Source organism: Carcharodon carcharias, chromosome 2, assembly GCF_017639515.1.
Source record: "Carcharodon carcharias isolate sCarCar2 chromosome 2, sCarCar2.pri, whole genome shotgun sequence".
Lineage (NCBI taxonomy): Eukaryota > Metazoa > Chordata > Chondrichthyes > Lamniformes > Lamnidae > Carcharodon > Carcharodon carcharias.
Genome location: NC_054468.1, coordinates 223,277,618 through 223,299,866, shown reverse-complemented (window position 1 = coordinate 223,299,866; position 22,249 = coordinate 223,277,618). Strand labels below are relative to the sequence as shown.

Sequence of the window (22,249 nt, the reverse complement as noted above, 5' to 3'; positions counted from 1 at the left end):
TTAGTGGTTTGAAGAAGAGGGTTAAGCTTCTCGAATGCGCCATCTTTTTAATTTCTTACCTTGTACAAAATTTCAAGGTTTGCACATGTAAGCCAGGTCTTTGTGCACTGCTCTTCTACAAAACCATGTACAGATTGTTGTAAAAATAAATCTGCAGAAGTCATTGCGGCCTTGTATTTTTCGATTATATATCCTCCTTTTTAAAAATTTATTCTTTCATGGGATGCAGGCATCGCTGGCAAGGCCAGCATTTGTTGCCCATCCCTAATTGCCCTTGAACTGAGTGGCTTGCTAGGCCATTTCAGAGTGAGGTTTAGGATGGGAACTCCACAGAATAGAACCAAGGCAGCTGAAAGTATGACCACCATTATTGGGGTGATTAAAATCAGAAAGAAGCCAGAATTGGAGGAGCATAGACATCTTGCAGGTTTGTTACAGAGATTGTTACAGAGATAGGAAGCAGCGAGGCCATGGAGGTGTTTGAAAACAAGGGTGAGAGGAAGCTAGTGTAGATCAGCAGGCACAGGGATGATGGGCGAACAGGACTTGGTGCAAATTAAATTGAATTCAATAAAAAATCTGGAATTAAAAGTCTGATGATGACCAATTGTCATAAAAACCCATCTGGTTCACTAATGTGACCTTACCTGGTCTAGCCTACATGTGACTCCAGACTTAAATGCCCTCTGAACAAGGGCAATTAGGGATGGCCCAGCCAGATGATGCACATCCAATTAATAAGAAAAAGGTTGGGAGGTTAGCCAGGACAGCACTGGAATAATCAAGTCTAAAGGCAGCAAAGACATTGGATAGTCCCTCATCCATGGTACTATTCTAATAAATCTCCTCTGAACCCTGTCCAAAACCCTGACATGCTTCATGTGTAAGCCCATGCACTGTGCATCAGCAGGCTACTTGGCATCATGACCTAGCCCAGCCGTAATCTCACTTGGCAGCAGCGTAACTATTCGCCACAGGATACCAATTTGGAGTGAAAACCCCTCCTTTGCTGGTGGAGCTGGGACCAATTATTGAGTCCTAATTGCTATTTCATAGTGATTTCAGAGGCCTGTTGCTGAAGTACTATCAAAACTGAATGTTGAAAACTATTTCTCATTTCCTCCCTCCTGGTCTTCCTCCTCGTCAGAAGCCATTGACTCATTGATCAAGTATGGATCAATGGGCATCAGGTATCCTCCATTGCCTTGTCTATGTGGGGACTGGCTTGTTTCCCAGTCCTGGATCCTCCTATTTATCATCATTCTACTCCATATGCACTTGTTGAATGGTAATCAGTTGGTGGAGCATTCCTGGCTTATTTTCCTCTCTTTCGGCCTATTTGACTCAGTGCCCTAACTAGTTGAGCCATCAGGGAAGCTTCAAGAGTGATCATTCTAATGCAGTTTCTGATTACTGACATAGGCTTCAAAATTTGCAGGGCAATGGGGAAGAGAAGGATCAGTGCCTCTTTGGATAGCTCTTTCAAAGAATCAGCACAGGCTTGATGGGCAGAACAGCCTCCTCCTATGATTAACCCACTTGAGTAGAATAGGCATTGCTGTTTTGATTCAACCTCCTGTGGTCCCAGCACACTTTGTGGCTCAGGAATGGGATTATTAGGATTGCTCTTTCAGAGAATTGGCACAGGCACGTAAGGCTGGATGACTTCCTTCCAGATCATAAAATTCTATGAAGATGTGTTCAGGTCAACTAAGAGAGGACATCCTGTGACACTTGATAATCCTGCTTGAATTTCTTTGCATCTAGATGGTCAACCTGAAGCTGCCAAACTGTGCTCCACAGTAAAGGAGTGGTTTGTATATCCGGGTAACACGCTCCAGCAGCCAGATCTTGTGCCAGCTTTACCACCAGAGCTACCAGGTACCACCCTCATTACCTTTATGCGATTCAACAGATTTGGCAAACAAATAGAAAAGGTTTGCATTGGTGTAGCGCCTTTTGTGTCTTCAGGACAGCACACCGCATTTTAGAATCAACAAAGTGCTTTTGAATTACAGTCCGTGTTGTTATGTAAGGAAACGCAGTGACGAATTTACACACAATGAGCAGTATTTTGCCCATGTTGGGCAGGCATGGTGGGCAGGCCGACTGCCGCCCGCGATCGGGCCCCAACGTGGATTTCATGTTGGCTGGCTAAGTAACGGCAGCTCAGCGCTGCCAGGGTGGGAGCGGGGGTGCGCGCAGAACAAGCTCCCTGAGGCACAGAGCATGTTAGAAATTGACATGTTAGAAATTAGTTTGAAAAATGTTTATTTTTTTTTAATCACTGATCGAAACCTCATCCTGCCGGTTTAATTAGGACTTTAATGGCCTTGATAGGTCTGTTAATTGTCGGCAGGTGTGCTGCCGACTCCTGCGTACTCGCTGACCGAAATATCGTGTCCGCTTGTCCGACATCACGCTTCATTTTACACTCCTTCAGGTCAGGTGCGCGCCTTCCAACATACGCAATATTCTGCCCAATAAAATCCCACAAACTACAAGGAGATTAATGATCAGCTAACGTTTTAGTGGCATTGGTTGAGGGATTGTTGACACTGTTATAAATCGCTGCTCATTTGCTGAGTAAAGGAGGAATCTGAAGTTAGTCTTTCCTGAACATAGATTATTCACAAAATCTAGAAAACACAGGTACAGACCCCCTTTTCCTCCCCCCTCCTCTCAGGTGGAAACCAGTTCTTATATATACTTAAGAATAATGCCTTAAGCTTTCACCAAGTAGTAACCGCTGCTCTCCCTCACAACTAGGGCTTGCCCTTCCTTCTGACAGGATTGCACATTAACAGACACATCTAGCTGTGCTGAACCTGACCTGGGAATGCTCGATGCCAACACTGACTGCAGAACCTGGAGAAATGTAGCCATTTTCCAGCACTGGTATCCCTTAAACGGATGCACACATAATTGGGATGGGCGTGAAATGGCACGGGGAGGGGGATTTTTGTGGGTCACTGTGCGTAAATAATAAATCATCTTATTTTCAGCACTTCCAACAATATTAATTATAATCCATACATTGTAACTTCTCTCCAGTTTCTAGAAAGGAAACCTGACAATTGAGATGAGAAAGAAAAATTGCAGCTTTGGAAACCTAAAATGAAAGCAAATAATGTTGGAAATAAGCTGCAGGTCTGACAGCTTCTGAAAGGAAAGCGGGGTTTTAATAAAAAGCTAACCTTTCTGGGCTGAGATCCATGGTCAGATCCCAGGGGTCCCATTGCTGAATGTTAACCCGTCTTTTCAGTTTACAGATGCTGACAGACCTGCTGTGTATTTCCGGCACACTGTTTTCATCTGAATGCTCCTAGTGAGTATGTTCTCTAATTATCAAATAAAAAGAGCTTTTTGAGATGTTGCCCTCATCACTGACCTTTGTAAGCTAGGAAAATTCTGCTCCGTTTGGCAGTGGGGGAGTTCACAAGCAGACGCCTGCACGTGTGCAGTCTCCTGCAGGGCCTCAAAGGATAGCGGGAGCCCTGAATGATTTTTCCTTCTCTGCAACAGGGGCGCTGAGGCTAATTGTAGTGGCCTTACTAATAATCGGGCTGTGGTCAGTTAACTTGGCACAGAGCAGGAGTTGGCAGAGTCTTCTGGTCTGCCTGCATCAGGGCAGCTCCCATCCTCACTTTTGCACCATTCCTTAATTTAAAGAGAGGGGAATCATTATTTCTAATGCAGGAGTTTAACTGCTGCCTTAAAGCTGTCTAGCTGCACCGTGATGGTGCTAGATTAAAGAATGTTTAAACCTGGTGAAGCAGTTGGCAACCTAAACCAAATATTTTATTTGCAGGAGGAACTCCAGCCCTACGAACCTTGTGGCTGACAGAAGGGCCGGAGGTTAAGAAGTTACGTTACTGCACATTTCTTGCATGTTTTGGCTTACAAGATTTTGCTGAGGAGTTTCTTCCTCTAGAACTTCCCACTGCTGCTGCTGCTTGCTGCCTGCTGACCTATGTTACGCTGCAGGTAGGGAGAAATGTTTGCTCCTTTTTGTCGCCTTCGTGATGTAATGGACAGGATATGAGTCCCTAAACGTCGTTGAAAATCCCGCAACCCCAATAACAAAATAAAAATGCAGTCTGCAAATCAGATTGGTGGGGGGTGGCGGGGGTGGGTGGGAGAGAGAGGGGGAGAGGGGGTGTAAGAGTTAGACTTGGCAGGGAGGGAGGGAGAGAGAGAGACTAAAAGAGGAGATTTAGACTAGTGGGAACAGAGAGACTGGGGAGGGTGAGAGTGAGTCTGGACATGAGGGATAGAGCTACCTCATGAGTACAAGGTGAAAAGAAGGAAAATAGCTCATGATCAGCTAATGGGAAGGAGGACACTCTTTCAGGAAGGATGTACTTCTGGTTGACCAACATGATAGCTTTCTCAACAGCTTCACCATAGCATTCTGTTGCAGTATCGAGGTTCATCAATGGCAACAAAACAAGAAACTAGAAGTAAATATAAGTAGAGAGAGACAAACAGCACCAGGAGCTGTCAGTATTTAAACATAAAACAAAAGGTTTTGAACTATGTGCAGGGAGAACTCCACCCTTTAGAATCCTTGGCACGAGGCAGCAGTGAAGATCAGATAATTTGTAAAGGGTAGTAGAAAAATTAAGAACCTGACAAAATAACATTTTATAGAAGATAAGTACAATAAAATTTAGAAGGGAAACACCTGATAGAATTGAAATGAATGTGAATGTCTGAGAGATTGGAGTATGCTGCACACCGTGGGTTGGTATAAAAAGGGAGCTTGTATGAAGAGATGGAGGAGTATATGAAAACATGAAGGTTAATTTAATGGAATTTCAGTCAATTAAATATAAACTGAGAATCCATAAATGGTCTGGAGACAGAGTTGGTAAACATAACAGAAAATTAATTCATGAGTCATGTGTTGGGGAAGTCTGAAGAGGTGGTGTGAACCTTAACTTGTTGATGTTGAGCGATCCAGATATGGAAATGGAATTCATAGCGCCCTTGGGAGATAGTAACCACAGGATGATCAGATTCAGCACCATCCTGTGGTAGATTAGAAATAGCTCAGCCAGATGCCTATGAAAGAAAGACTTGCATTTATATAGCGCTTTTCATGACATCAGCTGTCTCAGAGCTCCTCAGAGCCAATGAAGTACTGTTGAAGTGTAGTCACTGTTGTATTGTAGGAGATGTGGCAGCCAATTGTGTGCCCAGCAAACTCCCACAAATAGCAATGTGATAATGATCAGTTCATCTTTTTTATGATGTTGATTGAGGGATAAATTTTGGCCAGGACCACCAGGGAGAACTCCCCTGCTGTTGTTCAAAATAGTGCCATGGTATCTTTTACATCCACCAAAGAGGGTAAATGGGGCCTCGGTTTGATGTCTCATCTGAAAGTGGCATCTGACAGTGCACCACTTCCTGGGAACCGCACTGCAGAGTCAGCTTTGATTTTTGTGCTCAAACCCTGGAGTGGGACTTGAACCCGATGTTCAAAAGGTGTTTTATTGTTTGCTTCAGGTAAGCACAATCTGTCGGGAGGATCTGGATGCATATTTAGCTCAGGCTGTCTGTATCCAGGACAAGCCAGCTGACCACCTCGCTCAGATACAGGTAAGTGATTTGCTCTGCTCATCTACTTGACTCTGGTAACTTTGAATACATCTTTCCTGGTTCTTAGGGCATAGCAAAGAGCCTAGAGACTGTACCATCACCAAGTACATACATTTATTTCTATATCTACCTTTTTAATATTCCAATAACAAAAGAAAATTTTATGTCAAACTAAAACTACAGTTAAACCTAGCCTTTGTTATAGACTTGTTATCTGTGACACAGCAAATAGTGCCATTTAACTAAGGAACAGTATAAATGAGTTACTGGCACTGTTAGCATGCTAGGCTGTTCAAAAGGAATTAGTGCATATCTTCTAAATATTTGGCATGAATACTGTTGACACCTCTTACCATTAACTGGGGAATTCATTGCAGGGTTCACTTCCTCCCAGTGAAGTTAAGACAACAGACCCATCTGGCCTTCCCCACCTCTAGACATCTGGATCCCCTACATCAACTTATTGGATTAGATAACATCCCTGTATGCTACTCTCTCAACAAGCTGTTGAAGAGACTGGCATCTTATTGCCTATCAGCAGTAGCACAGACCATGATTGAGGATAGACACTGACCAATGGACAAAATGATTTCCAATCAGGTTTGCAAGCTTTTCCATTGAATCCGCTTCATTTCCATGACTACCCACTTAGCTTGTTACATTACAATCCATTTTCACAGCTATACTTAATGGCTACTAAGATTGGTCTTTGAAAGACTGTCTACTCATTGGCCAAACCTCCACTAGAAGTTTGGTAAAAGAATAAGAATTTAAATGGGGTAGAGGAGCAAAAACATTTGGGACTACAAATACACCGATCAATAAAAGAAACAGCACTGGCTAAAAAGGCCATTAAAAAAACCAAACAAAACACTAGGGTTTATTTCTAGAGGATAGAATTGAAAAGTAGAGAAGTTATGTTAAACCTCTATGAATCTTTGGTTAGACCATGCACTGTGTTGTACTGTGTACAATTCCAATCACCATATTTATAAGAAGAAAATAGAAGCACTGGAGAGTGTACAGAAAAGATTTATACAGGTGCTACCAGAACCACGAGGCTCTAACTATCAGGAGAGGTTGGACGGAATGGATCCCTTTAATTGAGTAGATGCAGATAAAATGTTTCCACTATTGGGGAAGAGCAAAACTAAAGACTATCTTATATTGATATAAGATAGTCAGCAAGAAATCCTGTAAGAAATTGGGAAGGAATGATGAGAATGTGGAATTCACTAGCACAGTAAGTAGTTGAGGTGAATTTCAGGGGAAGCTAAATAAGCGCACGAGGGAGAAAGAAATAGATGGAAATTTTTTTGGAGTTATATGAGGAAGTATGGGAGAAGACTTGAGTGGAGCCTGAATGTCAGCATGCCCGGTTGGCTGAATGGCCTGTTTCTGTGTTGTGTATTCTGTGCAAGATTGACACCTCCAATGAGGCGCCAATATCATACTTGGATTCATATCCCAGCACATATTCACCACCTTCAGTAAAGGAAGGAGAACTTTGGAGGAGGTAAAATTGGAATATAAAGAGCAAATCCTTCTTGTAACTGACCATAGAAGAATGATTGTTGTTAAAACCTAACTGGTTCACCAAGCTCTTCCGTGAACAGAAACTGAGTTCTGGTCTGCAGACCCACTCCATATAGTTGACTGAAAACCCATTGAAATAGATTAGCAAGCCACTCACACAACAATCATGGTAGGATTGCTTCCTTTTTCCACCTTAAGACAATCCTTAAAACCTACCTCTTAAATTCCTCATCTGACCTAAAATCACCTTATATGACGTGATATCAAATCTTGTTTGATAATGCCCCAGTGAAGAGCTTTGGGACGTTTCAATATGTTAAAGATGCTATATAAATCCAAGTTGCATTTGTAGGGCTGGGCAATAAATGCAGCTTTGCTCATGTTGGCTATATCCGGTGACCAAATGAAGAACATGCCGTACCAAGTGCTCATTGTTCTGCATTGAGTGCTGTCTTTCTCCCCTCATCCCAGTATTTACAACACGTAGGAACAAATTGGGAGTAGGGTGTAATGCTGCTAGTCCCATCTGTCCAACCCTGGGGGCTTTATGTATCCTTTTTCTGTGACCATAAAGTGCAACTTCATCAACCTGATATGGATTTAATGAGAAAATTGGGACTGGAGAGGTCAATGCATGTCTCAAAATGTTAGCACAGCGCTTGGTGTCTGCTCGTTGCAGACTTGCAATGCCTCCTGTTCACATTGTGCTAGACTTCAGACCTCTGAATTGCAGCCGCAGAGCCAGGAGATTGTATTCACTTGGCAATCTAGACTCCCATGTTGTCTGCGGACTCATGTGGAGGGTAAATGGCAGGGCTATGGCGCAACAGCAAGGTAATGGAACTAACTGGATAGCTCTTTCAAAGAGGCATGACAGGCTGAATGACCACTTTCTGCTCTTGATGATGTGAAATTGCTGTACAACAGAGCTTGTACCTGCCCCACCAGTTTGCGGGAGCTCGATGTGGAATTGGGGCTACACAGTTTTGAGGCTGCAAACAGAATACTAGTCTGACACAGGAGTGCTGCAGAATGAGTGGATACTTTGCAAATCAGTCACTGGGCGGTCATTCAGCACACTTTCGAAATGCCTTCGCAGTTAGCAGTGATTGAGTCAATAAGCTATGCTTCAGCTGTCATTGCTAATCATTAGGTAAAGTGTTGTTACTGGAATTTTGAAAATGTAAGAGCTGCTTCATGGATTGTTAACCTGTTTCAGCCTGGGTAAGTTAAGATATCTCAGACATCTCCTGGCCGTGCAGGAACCCAAAAGAATCTGACTCGTTTCAAACTAGATGGCTCTGAGTATCACAAACAGCACTGAGAAACCCCAAAATACCCAAGACCCGTTAATAAAACTTGTCGACACCATCTAAATCTGGCGGTTGTGTGTGGTTGTTGTGGACAAATGGATGCAAATGTGAACAGAATACTGCAAATATCTTCTAATTTATTTCCCACTGCCTCCATCCTGGACTTTGGAAGGTCGACCATTTTTCTTGTGCTGAGGCAGTCAGGGGAACTGGAAGATGAAAAGCGGCTGTTTTAAAGGTGTAACTAGCAGAGTTGGTTAATTATCCCAAACTTCTAAGATATACGCCAGGCCCTCATTAAAAGGCCTGCAGTTAAGAGTGTGGTTTTTGTTGTAAGGCAGCTGAACTTTGACTCCTGACTCCTTTCCTCATACTGTGTTACAGGGCAGTTGCTATAGCGCACACGACTCATTATAACACACACAATGCTTGCCTCCAGAGGACTGTTGCTGTTGGAGTGAAGACAGATGAACAGCAAACGCTGTACATCCATTGTACATACCAAATACGGCAGTGGAACAGCAGAATGTAGTTTTGAACCTGCTTGTGAAATGTGCTTTAAGATACCGACACTGCGTTCAGGCTATGTAATGTTTCCGTTGTGTCCATTTTGGATTCTGCATCTTTTTTTTATTATTAAGGTGCATTTAATTGGCTGTTTTTAGAACTGAAAATGTAGATTTTCCTTCCCCCAACCCCCACTTTAATTTAAGAAAAAAGCAAATCCTTTCATTAGCAAAATTTGCCCCTTGCAATCCCTCATTTGAACTGCACACATTCCATCGTGCTAGAGTGGGTAATTTATAATGAGGACATCCTGCTGTTTAAGGGAAATGCTTCTCATTAAAGAATCTGACAGTGGCTGGACAGATCTGGATGCACCAGGACTGGCTATTGGCAGTACCTGCAAAACAAAAAACCTGATCCTCTTCGAAGAACTTCTGTAAAACAATAGTTAAATAATACTTAAGTAGTCCCAGTGAATGATTAAAGAGGCTCGGAAGGGCTGCTTGTGTTGCATGGGTGGGGCTGGCAGTCAGTGAGACAAGCATCGGATTGCTCTTTGGAGCAGGCCTGTGTCTGCAGCGGCAGGTGTTGCCTGAGGAAGGGCGCAGTCTTGCAGTAAACCGTGGGTGGGGGGGGAGGTAAGTGTCCCAGGACACCTGCCTGTCATCTGCCACTGGTCTCGGGCACCTGCCAGTGGGGGTGGGGGAGTGGGTGACCATTGTTGCAGGTGGTCTGGAATGCAGCAACAACAGTGTTACATCTGCCGCAGGTCTGGTGCACCTGTCGGGGTGGGAGATCCAGTCATTGTTTGCACTCCTGGTAAGTGTTGCATCTGCCAGGGGTTTGTGCTATTTCCAGCTCGGGAGAGACAGCTGGGCTGCAGTTCAGGGGATGCTGCGAGCTCTGTCAGTATCTAACCTGCTGCCGATCATGAACACAGTTCCCAGCTCCTGGATTAGACCTACATAAACAGTCCTAGGGACTTAATTATTAATGACTTTGGTAAACGAGAGAAAGCCTTAATAGAAAGTGATGGCCTTTTGTCCTAATCACTATATTATCAGTGGATATTGTTGCAACAATTCTGCACCACCCTTCTACCAAAATAAAAGGTGCATTAAGGCTGAAGATGGTGAGTAAAACAAAGTTAACCCCAGTTCAGCCTGGGTGAGCGATTTGTCATAAATTGAAAAATCACCTAAAGACTAAAACATGCAGCACAGGAGGAGGCCATTCAGTCTATCGTGCCTGTGCCAGCTCTTTGAAAGGTCTCTCGAATTAATCCCGTTCTTTCTCCTCCCCGCACTTACTGTTTTCCCATAATCTTGCAAAACCTTACTCCTTCAAGTACTTATCTAGTTTTGTTTTGAGAGTTACTACTGAATCTGCTTCCACCCTCCTTCCCAGATTATGCAACTCCCTAGGTAAAAACATTTTTCTTTATATCCCCCCAGCTCTTCTGCCAGTTACCTTTAAACTCTCTTAAAACTTACCAATCCTTTTGCCAGTGGAAGCTCTTAACCAAATCCCCACGTAACTTGGGACAGTTCTAATAAATCTCCCCTATGCAGTAGAAGTATTTATACGTTAACTTATTTACTCTAAATATTGGCAACAGCAGGGCCTTGACTGGCCATCCTGATAAACTCTGTAAGCTGACGAATGCAGGGCTGGTTACAAAACAAACTCCTTAAGATTAGTGCCTGCTTACATTTGCTCAACCAATCACACAACCTGAAAGTCCAGCAGTATAAACATAAACAGGGCTATTTACCATAAAACATTTATTGAATGGGGTTAAACTGGTTTTTCAAACTCATATTATTTGAAGTGCCTAGTCCAGCCCACGTATATGGCTTGCTGCCCTGGTATGCTAACAATTGAGCTGTAAAGATCTGGATTTAACCATTACTTTGTCCCAGGCTAAAATATAACCTTTTCCAGATAAGAGTGTTTGCGGGCGATTTGGTTGGAACCAAGGCAGTAATCTGCTCCGACCTTGCAGGCGATATTCCAATCCTGTCATCCGGCAAGGAGCCGCACCACATGGGAGCACAAAGCGGAAATTCTGGTGCATTTGAATTCAAGTCAATGATCATGCACAGAGCTAATCCATGTCTCTAATGTGTATACCGTGGGGTGAGTTTCCCTGCTCATTGCTCAAAGCTGGAATGTTACTCTCCTGTCTCAATATCCCGATTCTGGCGTTTGTGGCTGTGCAGCTGCGATCTATTCAGCCCACTTGTGTGAACAATGGCATCTTTACTGCGACAGCAATAATATTAATATATATATAATATATACACATTTACATGCTGATAGTTTTATTTGTCAGATTGTTGGACTTAAAATCACAATGTGAACAGTTATACTGCCAACAGCATCAACTGTAGAAATCAGGTGGGCCCAATTTTAACTCACTCAAAATTCGTTCAGTTATGCGGAGTTAAAATTAGGCCCACGGTCTCTTGTACTTAGGAAAGTTAAGGCAGTGAATAAAGCAGAGCTGAAAAGGATAACTGTATCCTGGAAATAAAACAATTTTGGAAATGCATAGCAGGTGTTTTAACACTGGAAGCGGGAGTTCAGTAAACTATTCAATGGTCCGAGAGGAGCCTCTTCACCATAACTAAAGTAGTAGAGTATACGTCAGAGCAGGCCCTGTTTAAACTGTATGGGAATGTGGATAGGCTGTACCTTGAGTAACATTCCAGTTCTGGTTATCAAGGCTTAGGGGAAACATTGAAATGTTGGAGGCAGCTCAGAGAGGAGCTATGGGGCTGATCTTGCATTGGAATGTGAGGTATGAAGATAGACTGGGGTTTTATTTTAGCTTGCAAAGGAGGCAAGAATGATAGAATGATGGAACACAGCAGGAAGCCATTCAGCCCATCATTGCTGTGCCAGCTCTTTGGTAGAGGTATCCAATTAGTCCCACCCCCCTGATCTTTCCCCATGACCCCACAACTTCTTCCCTTCAAGTATCTCCTTTTGAAAGTTGCAATTGAATCTGCTTCCGCTACCCTTTTCAGGCAGTGCCTTCCAGAGGTGTTTTTTTTTAAAAAGGTTTGCTCATATTGCCTCTGGTTCTTTTGCCAATTACCCTAAATCTGTGTCCTTTGGTTACACTGTAAAAAAAAAAGGCCATTCATGATTTATGAACAGCTCTACTAGATCCTCTCTTACCCTTCTCTACTGTAAGGAGAACAATCTCAGCTTTTCCAGTCTCTTCAGATAGTTAAGGCCCCTTATCCCTGGTACCTTTCTAACAAATCTGAAAGGTGATCCCATTGAGGTAAATGTGATAGAGGAATGGAAACGATAAGCTCTGAAAATTCCTTTAAATTAAGTTGCAAGAGAATGAAAGAGAGAAAGCTTGAAACTAGCAAAATTTAAGGCTAATGTCAGTAAAGCAATCAAGTCAGAGGGAGTATAGCTGCATTAAGTTTCAAGGGAGTAAGGCAAGGCTGGATGGCCTCTACTTTAATGCCAGGAGTATTACAGGTAAAACGGATGAGTTAAGGATGAGGATTGACACGTGGAATTGTGACATAGTAGCCATCAATGAGATGTGGTTGAGGGAGGGGCAGGATTGGCAGCTCAACATTCTGGGATATAGAATCTTCAGGCGAGACGGGGAGGGGGTAAAAGAGGAGGATGCATCGCATTATTAGTTAAGGAGTCAGTTACTGCAGTAAGGAGAGATGATATCTTGGAGCTTTGTGGGTAGAGCTTAAGAATAAAAAAGGGGCAGTCACATTGTTAGGTGATTATTATAGACCCCCAGATAGCGGGAAATTGAGGAGCAAAAATGTGCACAATTTGCAGAGATGTGTAAAAACAATAACAATAGGGTAATTATATTAGGTGATTTCAACTTTCCCAACATTAATTGGGATAGACATAGTGTTAAGGGCTTGGATGGAGTGGATTTCTTCAAATGTGTACAGGAGAACTTTTTAGGTCAATATGTAGAGGGTCCAACAAGGGATGGCGCAGTGCTGGACCTAATTCTGGGGAATGAAGCTGGACAGGTGGCTGAGGTGGTGATCGGGGAGCATTTTAGTGATAGTGACCACAATATGGTACAGTTTAAGCTTGTTATGGACAAAGAAATAGACAAGTTGCAAAAAAATGTTTTGGATTGGGGAGAGCGGATTTTAGTAAAATAAGGCAGGACCTGGCCATGGTAGACTGGGAACAGCTACTTGTGGGGAAATCTACAGAAGAGCAGTGGGGGGTGTTCAAAAAGGAAATCGGGAGGATACAGGCTCAACATGTTCCCTCTAGGGGATAGGAAGGAGTAACAAGCCCAGAGAACCATGGATGACCAGAGATATTCAGGATATGATGAGAAGGAAAAGAAAGGCTTTTAGCAGGTACAAGGGAAGCAAATCAGCAAAGGCATTAGTGGAGTACAGAAAGTGCAGGGTGGAGCTTAAGAAAGCAATTAAGAGAGCAAAGAGAGGATATGAGAAAGCTCTGGCTGGTAAAAGTAGGGAAAATCCCAAGATATTCTATAAGTATATCAATAGGAAGAGGATAACCAGGGAAAGAGTAGGGCCCATTAGGGCAATCTATGGGTGGAGCCAGAGGACATCGGTAGAGTGTTGAACGAATATTTCACATCCGTGTTCACCCAAAAGAATGACGGTGAAGGTATCGAACTTGGGGAGAGAGATTGCAAGGTTCTTGAGCAAGTTGATATAGGGAGTGAGGTGGTATTGGAGGTGTTGACAGGCTTAAAAGTGGACAAATCTCCAGGTCCAGATGATTTGTGTCCCAGACTGCTGAGGGAGGCAAGGGAGGAGATCGCAGGGGCTCTGATCCAAATTTTTAATTCCTCTCTGACCATGGGGGAGGTGCCAGAGGACTGGAGAACAGCTAATGTGGTTCTGCTATTTAAGAAGGGTTGTAGAGATAAGCAGGGAACTACAGGCTAGTGAGTCTCACATCAGTGGTCGGAAAACTACTGGAGAAAATTCTGAAGGAGAGTATCTATCTCCACTTGGAGAGGCAAGGTTTGATCAAGGATAGTCAGCATGGCTTTGTCAGAGGGAGGTCATGCCTAACAAATTTGATTGAATTTTTTCAGGAGGTGACCAGGTGTGTAGATGAGGGTAGTGTAGTTGATGTAGTTTATATGGAGTTCAGCAAAGCCTTTGACAAGGTCCCACATGGGAGACTTATAAAGAAGGCAAATGCACATGGGGTACAGGATAATTTGATAAGGTGGATTCAAAACTGGCTTAGTTGTAGGAGACAGAGGGTGATGACAGATGGCTGCTTTAGTGACTGGAAGCCAGTGTCCAGTGGCGTACCACAGGGATCTGTGCTGGGTCCCCTATTATCCGTCATTTATATAAACGACATAGATGACTATGTGGGCGGTAGGATTCGTAAGTTTGCGGATGACACAAAGATTGGCCAGGTGGTTAACAGTGAGGTTGAGTGTCTTGGGCTACAGGAAGATATAGACGGGATGGTCAAATGGGCAGAAAAGTGGCAGATGGAATTTAACCCTGAAAAGTGTGAGGTAACACACTTTGGAAGGAGTAATTTGACAAGCAAGTATTCAATGAACGGCAAGGCACTAGGAAGTTCTGAGGAACAAAGGGACCTTGGCATGTGTGTCCATAGATCTCCGAAGGTGGAGGGGTATGTTAGTGGGATGGTGAAAAAGGCATATGGGACACTTACCTTTATCAATCGAGGCATAGATTACAAAAGTAGGGATGTCATGTTGGAGTTGTATAGAACCTTGGTGAGGCCACAGCTAAAGTACTGTGTGCATTTCTGGTCGCCACATTATAGGAAGGATGTAAGGGGTGCAGAGGAGATTCACCAGGATGTTGCCTAGGATGAAACATTTAAGTTATGAAGAGAGGTTGGATAGACTTGGGTTGTTTTCGTTGGAGCAGAAAAGACTGAGGGGCAACCTGATCGAGGTGTACAAGATTATGAGGGGCATGAACAGGGTGGGTAGGGAGCAGCTGTTCCCCTTAGTTGAAGGGTCAGTCACAAGGGGACATAAGTTCAAGGTGAGGGGCAGGAGGTTTAGGGGGGTTGTGAGGAAAAATTTTTTCACCCAGAGGGTGGTGACGGTCTGGAATACGCTGCCTGGGAGGGTGGTGGAGGAGGGTTGCCTCACATCCTTTAAAAAGTACCTGGAAGAGCACTTGGCACCTGATAACATTCAAGGCTATGGGCCAAGTGCTGGTAAATGGGATTAGGTAGGTAGGTCAGGTGTTTTTCACATGTCAGTGCAGACTCAATGGGCCAAAGGGCCTCTTTTGCACTGTGATTTTGTGATTCTGTGAATGTCAGGAAGTTTACATACTTGGAGCTACTAATGTTTGGATTAAGCTTCTGGATGGAGTAGTGGAGTTAAAAACCCTGGAATCATTTAAGGAATAATTTGATGCTGAATTGGGAAGAATGTTAGAGCCTTTCTGGAACGATGGGCTAAGATGAGGCAAATGGCCTTCCCCATTGGTTTATCTTGTGATCAGTCAGGGCTAAAATAAGTCTTCACTCATAAAGTTAAAAGCTGTCTTTTCTCAATTTCACAACATCCACCTATCTTTAATATAAACTCCATGAAACTTAAAATATTCACATGCTGGTGGTCCTGTGTATTTCAAGCATTTTCTGCTTCTCCATTATCCTAAGGCTGCACGCCGGCTGGCCTGATAGCCAGCTACAGTCTGGCGGTAATCTTGCCAGATTTCGCTAATCCTCCTGACTTTGAAAGACCTGGTTTAAAAACAGGTGATTGAACACCAGCTCCTGAGCTGGAACTGCCATGGCAAAGTCCTCGAGCCCACATCAGGATTGCGAGTGGCGGATTGCATGATTTTTATTCCCAGATATCCATACAAATCATTGCAATCCCCAGTGCCAGACTGTGAAATAAAAGCTCCAGGTCATTCAGTGTCAATTGTGCGTTATACTTGTACAACCCCTTCCACAATCTACAAAGCATCATTCTGAAACAAGAAGGGCCATTAAGCCCATCTCATATTTTGTGTTTATAGAGTAACAAATATCTCACATCTCTTTCAAGGCAGGAATGTATCTGGAGGTCAGGAGCATAAGTAGTTTTGAGCTTTGCTGTTGTGCTTCGTGATGCTGTTTGATTCTTCCCCTCCATCCCATCGATATGTATTACACTTTTGTTATGCGCTCCTCACTACTTACTACCACTTACCTATCATGTGCTGTGATAGGAGCATTTCTGAACACACATAAAAGGAGAAGGAAATCCCAATTGAAAATGAAAGCTTTAAACCTTTCAAAGAAAATGCGAGCGGCAGTTTTTATTAGAATGAAGCCTGTGTGTAAAGGAATCCAGTGACTAGCATGTCAGGGGCTGGCTCCTGGGATTAAATGGTAAACTGAGAATGAATAGAAACCTGACACGTGTATTTCACTACGCTAACTGCTTTAAGCAAAATGAAGTGGCTGAAGTTTTGTGTGGAAAAACAATGAGCTTGCAAAGAAAAATATTAGTAAAAGTTGTGACTAAATGTAGAAGAGCGCTTTGATTCATTAATTTAGGAGTGTGTGGCAAACGGCTCTCAAGTTGCATGTAGTTGGTTGATACACAGGCTGACTAGTGGCTTTGTGATGGACTTATATTGACTTCCCTGGGACCTCATGGGTAAAGACAATATTCAATCTAAAAATGAAGCCTCCATGCTGGGGTCTGGATTTTACGGCCTCAAATCAGGCAGGCCGCTCCCCAGCGCCAATGTAAAATAGGGCTTGATGACGTTGGGTTATCAGTACAATGCCATCACGCCAGTCTCTGAAATTACGGAAGGTAACTTGGTGCCCCTCCCTTTGTTCTGAAAATACGAATTAACAAACTATTAAGATGGTTAACAACCCAATCACCTGCAATTTCTTGTTGCCCGCTGCATCTTTCGGGCACCGGACGTGGAAAGGTTTGGAAGTGTCTTGCGGAGCCGTGATGAGGCGGCACAAGGGTGGAAGAAAGGGCGTGTCACCGAGGCCCTGGCTGAATGTAGCAGCAGATCCTGCTGGGGAAAGTGGCAGCACCTGCATGATTTTTTTCAAACTCATTTTTTAACTTTTGCAGCCTGCCATTATCAAAAAAGGGGAAATCGAGAGAGCAGGGGGCCTTTAAATTTGTAGCCACGGCCGACTTCTTGTTAACGGCACAATCGCTCTGCCGTATGACATCCCGGCCTTGACTCCCGATTGGGCACAGAGCCCCCTGAATGGCCACTAACTGGTCATCCGAAGTTTGATTCAATGAGCTCAGACAGTGGGAGCAGGAGCGAGCAGACCGCTCATTGTCCCAACCCATCTCCCTCACCCTGCCGAAAGTGTAAAACCCAGCCCCGGGAAGCCCCAGGTTTTAATCCCTGGTCCGTGCTGAATCAGCTAACTCTGGGGCAGCAGTATGCCATAATACCATTAGGCTCAGCGCACGCAGACCAGGAAGAGGGAATCCCTAATTGAGGGTCCCTTTCCCCAGTGACCTCCAGTAGAAAATACAGACAAGTGGACGGCTGATGGGAATGGGATCGGGCTGAGTCATGAAGCCCCACCGTGGTGAATAGCTGACCGACACGCTCTCTGTTGTCCAGATTAGCCTGTGAAGAATGAATGGCCGCTTGAGGGAATGAGAAATTAGGAAAGAAAAAGTTATTTAAAAATAAAGCTTAAGGGCATTGTGCAGTGCCTATGGTATTTCACGTGAATTTTGTAGACCTGATGCTGATTACATGGCACAGACTTTTCCACTGATTTTTCCCATCCCTATTGGCTTCCCATACTGTACAGGTCAATGAGGAACCTAATTGAAATACAGTTCATGTTTAGAAACTGGCAATGGGTTTTGTAGCAAATTTGTTAGGACACTGGTATTGTTTTAACTGCTGTCAGTTGGAGCTCACAAAGCCCTACTGTCTGTTATCTATAACCCAGCCGACAGAATCCCTTCATTTCAATGTAACGTTAGATGCCTTGCATTCGGCCTATTGTCTTTAGCCTTCTGCGGATCAGCCCCTTTCTCTGCCCACGTGCGGGGAATGCTCGGTTTTACTGGGGTTCTGGCTTTTCATCCTTTGTTCCTTTATTTTTCTCTCAGCTGCACTTGCTTCTTCTGCTGGGAGAGAAGAATAGACTTGGGTTGTGAACTTCACTGGAGCCACGTGGAAATCCCGGCCATGGGACTCGGTCACTGGCTCCTCCAAAAAAATAACCTCTCCAACATTTTGTTTTGCCTTACGCACCCACAAATTCCTGAGCTGACTCTTTCGAAATCCCCTTCCTGTCCAGATGCTTGCACTCTCTGCCTGTTGATTTATTAACCATAGTAATAGTAACTTAATCCATTTTTTTCTTTTGCCTCACTTTGAGAGCTGGGTTCCCCCCTTTTATTATTCCCCCCTTCTTGGCTTCAATTTGCAAAATATAATTTCTCTACAGAGAGCCTTGAGGTAGGACTGTTCAAAATGAAGCAGTAATTCTAGGTGGAGATTGCTATCAGTATTCTCAGGTTCTTGTTCAAATTGTGGGGGTCTGTGCCTGTATTTCTGCTTCTTGCATTTATAGTGCGGAGACTGGTCTATGCTGTGCCTATGATTCTGCTCTTGGGATAAAGGAGAAAAAAAAGACTTTATTTGCATTGCGCCTTTCAAGACCTCAGGACACCTTGAAGCACTTTGTAGCCCATTGGGTATTGTTGAAGTGCAGTCACTGTTGTTATGTAGGAAACAGCAGCCAATTGCACACAGCAGTGTGATAATGACCAGATGTTGGTTTTAGTCACAGAATCACAGAATTGTTACAGTGCAGAAGGAGGCCATTTGGCCCATCATGTCTGCACCAGCTCTCCAAATGAGCAATTCATTTAGTGCTATTCTCCTGCCTTCTCCCTGTAACTCTGCACATTGTTCCTATTCATATAAATCTAATTCCCATTTGAATGTTTCGATTGAACCTGCCTCCCACCACACCCTGAAGCAGTACATTCCACTCGCTGTGTGAGAAAGTTATTTTCTCATATCGCTTTTGCTTCTTTTGCCAATTACTTTAAATCCGTGCCATCTCGTTCTTGATCCTTTCGGAGCGGGAACAGTTTCTCCCTATCTAATCTGTCCAGAACCTTCATGCTCTTGAAAACCTCAATCAGATCTCCTCTGAGTTTTCTCATCTCCAAAGAAAACAGTCCTAACTTCTCCAGTCTGTCTTTATAACTGAAGTCCCTCATCCCTGGAACCATTCTTGTGAATCTTTTCTGCACCAATGCCTTCACACTCATCCTAAAGTGCAGCGCTCAGAATTGGATGCAGTGCTCCAGCTGAGGCGGAACCAGTGTCTTACACAAGTTCAACATAACCTCCTTGCTCTAAATCCTAGGCTTTATGAATATTGGCCAGGGCACCAGGGCAAGCGTCTCTGTTTCTTCTTCGAAATAACACCATGGGATACTTTATGCCTACCTGAGGCAGGGGCCTCAGTTTAAAGTCTCACCTGAAAGACAGTGCAGCAGTCTCTCAGTGCAGTTTCTGGAGCGCGACTTGAACAATGACCTCCAACGCAGGGGCAATTGAGAGAGCTACCCGCTGAACCACATTGGACCCTACCAGGTCAAAGATAAGCCAGACTGGGTAAGGACAGCAGATTTCCTTCCCTAAAAGCACAAAACTGCGGTTGCTGGAAATCCGAAACAAAAACAGAAATACCTGGAAAAACTCAGCAGGTCTGACAGCATCTGCGGAGAGGGATACAGTTAACGTTTCAAGTCCGTATGACTCTTCACCAGATGAAGGGTCATACAGACTCGAAACGTTAACTGTTTTCCTCTCTGCAGATGCTGTCGGACCTGCTGAGTTTTTTCCAGGTTTCCTTCCCTGATTGGTGCTGTCCACTCTGACATGAAAGAAACAACCAGCGGGACCGTTAAGTATTGTTGCAGGGTTGTTACCTGCAGAATGTGACATGTGGGCCGGGATTTTCCAGGCCCCATCACTGCAGCTTCCCCCGCGATGGATGTGGTAAGCCATTCAAATCTCCCTTGACTTGGGCTGGACGGGCAGATCCTGGGGCTGGAAATCCCAACCCATGGTCACCTTGTGCAATCCACCAAGAAACCAGCATCTTAGGAGAGAAGGGTAGTGATTTGGATGGGGAGAAAAAAGCACTTGAATCAGCCGGCTGTGTTCATCAAGATATGTTACCATGTTAATCCAGGGAGCGGGACTAATAATCTAAGGAACGAGAGTTCAAATCCCACCATGCTGGTTTGAGAATTTGAAGTTCATTTAAAACAAATATTGAAATGTAAAGCTGATATGAATCAAAGTGACCATAAAAATATCAAAATAACTCATGTTCTTTAGGGCAGGATACCTGCAATCCTTACCCCGACCTAGTTTGCATTGTCAGACTTCTCTCTGATATGGCCTATCGATACCAGCTTCTCAGGGCAGCTGGAGACGCATAAATAAATGCCTGCCTTGCCAGAGAGAGCCGCAAACTCAAAGAGTTAATTAATAAGAAAAGTGATTGTGTTGCTTCCAAAGAGAGAACTCAGTAATCCCTCAGCCAGGCTTACTGAGATCAATTTCTGCACCAAGTGTTTCCCTTTAACCAACAGCATGTACAGCTCTCCTTTACCCTATATCTTTCATAAGCAACAGTAAAATGACTGTTTCGCCCTCCTGTTGTGCTAAGTTGCAATTACAGGTGTAAGCACAAGACTACATTACTGTACTTAAATAAGCTAGGGGGGCAAAACATTGCGTTTTATGAAGTTTAGTCCTTGATTTTACCTCACTGAGACACAAAATATCTTTGCAAATTGTTTTGTGTGCCTTTCTGGCTGTGCTGCTCAAACCTACTTTGACCATTCTGTTAGTATAGATGCTACCAGATGGACCTCTTGCTGGTAGCCACTGTTTCGCACAGTAAGTGCAGCGAGTGAATAATTTGCCGTCATTGTCCAGCCATTAATCTTTGACTCTCTTTCTCAGGTGCCCTGTGTTGACTCTCGGGCTGTGCACCTGGCCTCTCTCTTTGTTCGGGGCCTGTCCGTGCTCGTTTCAGCTAATAGTGCCTGTGGGTTTCCATTTAAAATGGTCGACCTGATGCCGTGGGAGGTGTTTGATGGGAAGCTTTTCCACACAAAGTACCTGCAGTCTCACAGTGGCTGTACAATGGAGGACCTTCTAGAAAAGAATGTAGGTCTACAGATGGAGTGTGCATGCTTGAGGTGTTTCTCAACTAATGATGGTGGTTTACAGTAGATTGTTTTCCAAAGCAAATACCATCTGGTAACGTGCATGCAAAACCAGTTATCACAAACGAGGTGAACTAAATGATTAATCTCGATGGTACAAATAAGGCCAGCTTCTATCTACATTTGTGAGGAAATAAACTTTTCACTCACTGTGTGTATTTAATATAAATATGTTCTTAGATAGGACTAATGTTTTAAAAAAGGTTCGAAGTTCACTTTACTCAGGAGCCTTTAGTAAGGTTTCTGTGTGTTCCAAAATCTGATCAAAAGGCAGCATTGCTAATAACAAGGATTCTTACTGCAGTGTGCGATTTTATTTTTTCAACTTTCTCCCTTCATCCTCTGAAGGCACAAGAGGAAAGTTTTACAGATGTTGCTTCACCCAAACACTCATTCTTCACAAATCAGTGTCAACCGTGTTTGTCAGCAAACTATTTGACCAAGCAGGGCATCACATCCAGTTCTCACCCGCCATTGACGTGTGCACTTTCCAGCAGGGTCACTGGATAGCAGTTTCCCTAGCCTAGAGATCGGGCTGGGGGAAGTGGGGTGCACGCAGTGGTTTGTCCAGATACCAATTCAATCACTCTGCCTGCTTCATCTGTGTGCTTGTCACCTAGGGCTGTCAAGTTAGTTTGGCAATTGTGCGTGTACCTTGTTCCCCATCATTAATTCCCAACTGTCTAGCTTTTGGCCCTCCATTCATCACAACATTTCTGCAGCTACCAATCTGCTCAATCACACATTCACCTATATCTTTCTTGACCTTAGCCCCATTAAAAATCTTCCACAGCCTGGCCTTTCTCCTTCATCTCCTCTCTCTTAGGTCCAAGGGACTTGAATGTTAATGGATTAGAGTTGGTTCAGTCAATCATTGCCAAATGTGGCTGGACCACATAAAGCAGAAACCCGTCCTGCTGTTCTCTGCTAAAACTGCTTATCATTCTAAGATCATCCTGGAATGCAAAGCTAACTCCCGACTTCTCCTCTGTACTGCAAACAGCCTTCT

General features: G+C 43.8%; 1 protein-coding gene across 5 annotated transcripts in view; it reads left to right on the top strand.

Annotated features, from left to right (window-relative positions):
* fam120b (family with sequence similarity 120B) overlaps positions 1-22,249 on the top strand; it is a 57,797-nt gene that overhangs the window by 21,379 nt on the left and 14,169 nt on the right. For all 5 annotated transcript variants that reach the window (XR_005946628.1, XM_041217279.1, XM_041217297.1 and 2 more), the window contains 4 exons: positions 1,768-1,881; positions 3,812-3,987; positions 5,515-5,607; positions 20,975-21,181. Coding sequence is in view for 4 of the 5 variants with exons in the window: in XM_041217279.1 (XP_041073213.1) it covers positions 1,768-1,881; positions 3,812-3,987; positions 5,515-5,607; positions 20,975-21,181 (590 nt within the window). In the remaining variant the exon portion in view is untranslated. The remainder of the gene's footprint in view (positions 1-1,767; positions 1,882-3,811; positions 3,988-5,514; positions 5,608-20,974; positions 21,182-22,249) is intronic.